We start from the raw sequence: 4992 nt of genomic DNA, 5'->3' as shown, positions 1-4992 counted from the left end.
TCTCTTAAGTCTCTCTCCCGGCTGAGTGTCTCTCCCAGTAGACTATCTCTCAAAGCTCTTTCTCTGGGAGAGCCTCCCTCCCAAGAGTTTCTCTCGAGTCTCTCCCGGCAGTGTCTCTCCCAGGTCTCTCTCCCGGCAGACTCTCTCCTGGCAGAGTCTCCGTCCTTCTCCCGGCAGAGTCTCTCTCTCTCGAAACTCGGCACTAAGACCCGCAAAGCTTTTTCCCAAAGCCTCCCGAAGCTTTGGAAGATTCCCTCTCTTCCCTCCCTCGCTCCCTCCCTCCCTTCGTCACTGACTCCCTCCCCTCCCTTCTTTCTTACCTGTCTCCCTTCGTCTCTCCCTCCTTCTCTCCCTCTCTTCCTATATTTCTCCCTTCCTTCCTACACTTATCCCTTCCTCCCTCCCTTCCTCCCTCCCTTTTTCCCTCCCTCCTTCCCTCACTCCCTCCTCCCTCTCTCCCTCCCTCCTTCCTTCCTTCCTTCCTTCCTTCCTTCCTTCCTTCTTTCCTCCCTTCCTCCCTTCCGCCCTTCCTCCTTTCCTCCTTAGCTCTCTTCCTATCTTTCTCTCTATCTCCTTTTCTCGCTCCTTTCCCTCATTCCTTCCTTCATCCCTCATCTTCATCCCCTTCTCCCTTCTCATTTTCCTTTCCACCTTATTTCCTTTCCTCCCTCCATCCCTCCATTTCTTCAGTCCTTCCTCCCTCCCTCCCTCCTTCTTTCCTTCCCCTCCCTCACTTTTTCCCTCTCACCCTCCTTACCTTCCTCCTCTCCCTACGCATGACAGCGAATCGAGATTGTCTACACAGATAGAAACGCTAGTAAACTATAGCCAATGACAGCAACAATCTTCTTTCCCTCCAACTCCCTCCTTCTTCCTCCCTTACCATTCCCTCCCCTCTCTCCCTCCCTTCACTCCGTATCTTTCTTCTCCCTCCCTTCCCTTCCTCCTCCCCTCCCTGCCTCTCCCATTTCCCTCCCTTCCCCTCCCTCCCTCCCTCCTTCTCTTTCCTTCCTCCTCCTTGCCTTTCCTTCTCCCTCCCTTCCTCCTCCTCTTTCCTTCCTCCTCCTTGCCCCTCCTTCTCCCTCCCTCCTTCCTTTTCCTCCCTTCCCTTCCTCCTTCCCTTCCTGCCTTCCCTCCCTCTTCCTCCCTCCCTCCTTCTCCCTTCCCTTCCTCCTCCCTTCCCTTGCTTCGGACATTCCTCGCGAGGGCAATGACCTTCATGAGGGAAGTCTGACCATTACACTGTTAAACCCGTAGACTTTCTCCGTTGTGCCGCCAGGTGATTTTATTCAGCTGAAGAATGGGCGAGGGAGGATTTCGAGCCTCTCCTCTCATATCATCTATATCTTTATCTATATCTATACCTGTATATATGACTATATCATCAAGGAAGCTTTGTATTGGTGATAAAGGTAAGCTATTCGCACTTGAAGTGCACCCGTCACAGGAACGGTTGTGGCGCTGATGTTTATTTATTTATTTATCTATCTATTTATTTATCTTTTTTATTTTATTATTTTTACGGGATTCTGTTCAAGGGCATGAAAATGGTATTCGGCCAGCTAACAATTAGGCCACCATAACCTCCTTCCTCTTATTTTTCCTCCTCCTCCACCTCCTCTTCCTCCACTTCCTCCTCCTGCTTCCCCTCCTCTTCCTCCTCCTCCCCTACCGTCTCTTTGATGTCGAGATTTCGTCTTATTTTTTTATATATTTTTTTATTTTTCCTTCGTCTGATCGCATCGTGACTGGATATTGGCAACAGGAATATGCTTTCAAATTGTTCCTTTTTTGAGAAAAGGGGGGGAAAGGAGGGGGAGAGGGGGGAAAAGGAGGGGGAGAGGCCAAATTGGTTGATATACAGGGCTCTGACCTCTCTCGAACAGCTGCTTCTTGTGGACAATTTTGTGTGTTTATTTTTCTCTCTTCTTTTTTTTTTTCGATTTTTTCTTTTTTTTTCTTGGCTTTCTCCTCTTCCTCTTGTCTGCTTCTTCCTTTTCCTTCTCCCTCTATCCTCTTACGCCTTCTTCTTCCTCCCTCCTATTCCTCCTCCTCCTCCTCCTCTTACATCCCCTCCTCCTCCTCCTACTCCTTTTCCTCCTCCCTCCTATTCCTTTTCTTCCTCCTATTCTCCTTCTCTTCCTCCCCTCCTCTCCTCATCCACACCCTCATCCACATCCTCGTTCTCATCCACACTCTCATCCACATCCTCGTTCTCATCCACATCCTCGTTCTCATCCACACCCTCATCCACATCTCTCTCATCCCCATTTTCATCCTCAGCTTCATCCTCATCCTCATCCACACCCCACCCTCATCCTCATCCTCATACGTATCTTCATCCACATCATTATCCTTTCTCATCCAGACTCCACCCTCATCCATATCCTCATCCGTATATTTATCCTCATCATTATCCTCATCCACATATTCATCCTTATCCTTTTTCATCCACATCCACATCCTCATAGGCATCCATATCCTCATCCATTCCACCCTCCCGGACCTCAGGGTACCTTTAGGTCCGGATGAGGCGTTTCTTGTTCCTGGATTCCGACGGAGAGTCCCAGAAAACCCCGGAAGAGTCTCCCCTGACGACCAAATCCGCGAGGAGGTCGAGGAAGAGGAGAAGGACGAGGAAGAAGAGGGGAGAAGAAAGAGGAGGAAAATGAGGACGTGTACAAAGAGAAAGTGTAAGAGGACGGGGAGGAGGAAGAGAAGGAAGATGACGAGGATGAGAATAAATACGAGGAAAAAGAAGAGGAGGAGGAGGAGGAGGAGAAGGAAGAGGACGAAGAGGAGGAGAAGGAAGAGGATTATGAGAAGGACGAGGGCAATGAGGAGGAAGAGGACGAGAAGGAGGAGGACGAGGAGGAAAATAGATACTAGCATATGGAAGAGAACGAGGAGGAGGAAGAGAAGGAAAAGGACAAGGAGGAGGAGGACTAGAAGGAGGATGGCGAGGAGGAGAATAAATACAAGGAGAAGGAAGAGGACGAGGAGGAGAATGACGAGAAGGACGAGGACAAGGAGGAGGAGGACGAGAAGGACGAGGAGAAGGATGAGTATATAAACGAGGAGAAGGAAGAGGACGAGGGGAAAGAGGAGGAGAAGGAAGAGGACGAGGGGAAAGAGGAGGAGAAGGAAGAGGACGAGGAGGAAAAGGAAGAGGACTTGGAGGAGGATGACGAGAAGGACCAGGACAAGGAGGACGAGGACAAGGAGGAGGAGGAGGAGGAAGAGGATGATGATGAAGACGAGAAGGACGAGGACAAGGAGGAAGACGAGGAGGAGGAGAGAAGAGGAGGAGAAGGAGGATAGAGGAGGAGGGAGTGATGACCACTCCTTGCATCACTTCAGGAAAGTCAAGTTTACTTTCGCTTCTTTCCAGTTTTCCAGAAACCGTTCCAGCAATTAAGAACCTATAAGAATGGAGACGACTGCAAAAGACCCTAAGGCCTACACTAGGTAGTTCAATGTCCCTTATCACCTATCATCCCCATCCATAAAGTTATCTAACCTTTTCTTAAAACAACCAATAGTTTCAGCGCTCACTACATGGTTACTAAGCCTATTTGTAAACAATTTATTGCCTATTTCATTCTAGCGGTTTAGTGAATTTTCGCTAAGTCGCTAACTTTAGCGAGATTTTAGCGAGTTTTTGCTAGATCGTTAACTATAACAAGAGATTGGCAAGTTTTCGGTATATCTCTAACTTTAGCGAGACATTACAGCGTTTCCGATAACCACTAACTTTAGCGAGACATTAGAGTTATCGCTACATTGCTAATTTTAGCGAGGCATTAGCGAGTTTTCGCTAATTGCAAATTTTAGTGAGACATAGGCGAGTTTTCGCTAAATCGTAAAGCTTAGTGAGACATTAGCGAGTTTTCGCTAATTGCAAAGTTTAGCGAGACAATAGCGAGTTTTCTCTAAATCGCATATTTTAGCGAAACATTAGCGATTTTTCGGTAAATCACAACATTTAGCGCGACATTAGCGTGCTTTAGGTGAATCGCTAACTTTACCCAAAAGCTTCTGACAGAGACCAAGTACCCGGTACTCCGGTTCTGGTAACGTGACACTATCCGGAGGCTCCGGAACCATTAATTTCCGGATGTTTAAAAAAAGAATGAAAAACGAGAGTTTAGAAGGGGTAGAGGGAGGGGGGGGATGAAGAGAGGGAGGTGAGGGGGAGGGGGAGGGGAAGGTGAAGGCCAGGAGGAAGTGAAGAGGGGGAGGTGAGGGGGAGGGAGAGGTGGAGAGAGGGAGGGAGAGGTGGAGAGGGGAAGGTGAGGGGGAGGAGGAGGTGAGGGGGAGGGGGAGGTGAGGGAAAGGGGGAGGGGGGGAGGAGGTGAGGGGGAGGGGGAGGTGAGGGAGAGGGGGAGGTGAGGGGGAGGGAGAGGTGAAGAGCAGGAGGAAGTGAAGCGAGGGAGGTAAGGGGGAGGGGAAGGTGGAGAGGGGGAGGTGAGGGTGGGAAGGGCTGAGGTGAATGGGGAGGTGAGCGGGTGGGGGAGGTGAGGGGGAAATGAGTGGGGTGGTAAGGGGGAGGTGAAGAGGGGGAGATGGGGTGAGAGGGAGAAGTGAAGAGGGGGGATGTGAAGGGGAGGGAAAGATGAAGAGGGGTGTGTGAGGGGGAGGGGAGGGGGAGATAGGAGGGGAGGGGGAGGTTAAGAAGGGACAATATTAAGGAAAAAGAGGACAAGGAGCCTACGCCAGGAGGCGCTGAATAGCTACGGCCGAAGCCGTCACCTTTGCCCTCCTGTGCGGGATTCGAACCCACAACTAAGGGGATTATCTTTGGGTGAATTAAATCGTCCGGCGGGAGCCAGAATAAATACAATGAATTACAACGATAAGGCAAGATGGCCGACAGACCACCTATTGGTTCATAAAAAAAAAAAAAAAAAAAAAAAAAAAAAAAAAAAAAAAAAAAAAAAAAAAAAAAAAAAAAAAAAAAAAAAAAAAAAAAAAAAATTACATGAAAGAAAA

At 49.1% G+C, this 4992-nt stretch overlaps 1 protein-coding gene across 1 annotated transcript; it reads right to left on the bottom strand.

Moving 5' to 3' along the window:
* Window positions 1-1293: 1293 nt before the first annotated feature.
* On the bottom strand, window positions 1294-4107 carry LOC143037367 (uncharacterized). Its single transcript, XM_076205504.1, has 2 exons — window positions 4029-4107; window positions 1294-2313 (listed from the first exon to the last, which is right to left on the bottom strand). The coding sequence occupies exons 1-2, from the start codon at window positions 4105-4107 to the stop codon at window positions 2126-2128; spliced, it is 267 nt and encodes an 88-aa protein (XP_076061619.1). The 3' UTR covers window positions 1294-2125.
* Window positions 4108-4992: the final 885 nt, after the last annotated feature.

Source organism: Oratosquilla oratoria, chromosome 22 (assembly GCF_046742065.1).
Source record: "Oratosquilla oratoria isolate Oo_2021 chromosome 22, ASM4674206v1, whole genome shotgun sequence".
Taxonomy (NCBI): Eukaryota; Metazoa; Arthropoda; class Malacostraca; order Stomatopoda; family Squillidae; genus Oratosquilla; species Oratosquilla oratoria.
The sequence above is the reverse complement of the archived record's forward strand: the minus strand, read 5'-3'. Positions and strand labels throughout refer to the sequence as shown.

Bases quoted from the DNA above. Each gene is read 5' to 3' on its own strand.
- LOC143037367 (XM_076205504.1), bottom strand. From the start codon at position 4,107: ATGGTTCCGGAGCCTCCGGATAGTGTCACGTTACCAGAACCGGAGTAC. The intron at 2,314-4,028 runs GTAAAGTTAGCG...GATGAGGATGAG, and splicing joins TCTCTGTCAGAAGCTTTTGG to GGTGGGGTGTGGATGAGGAT.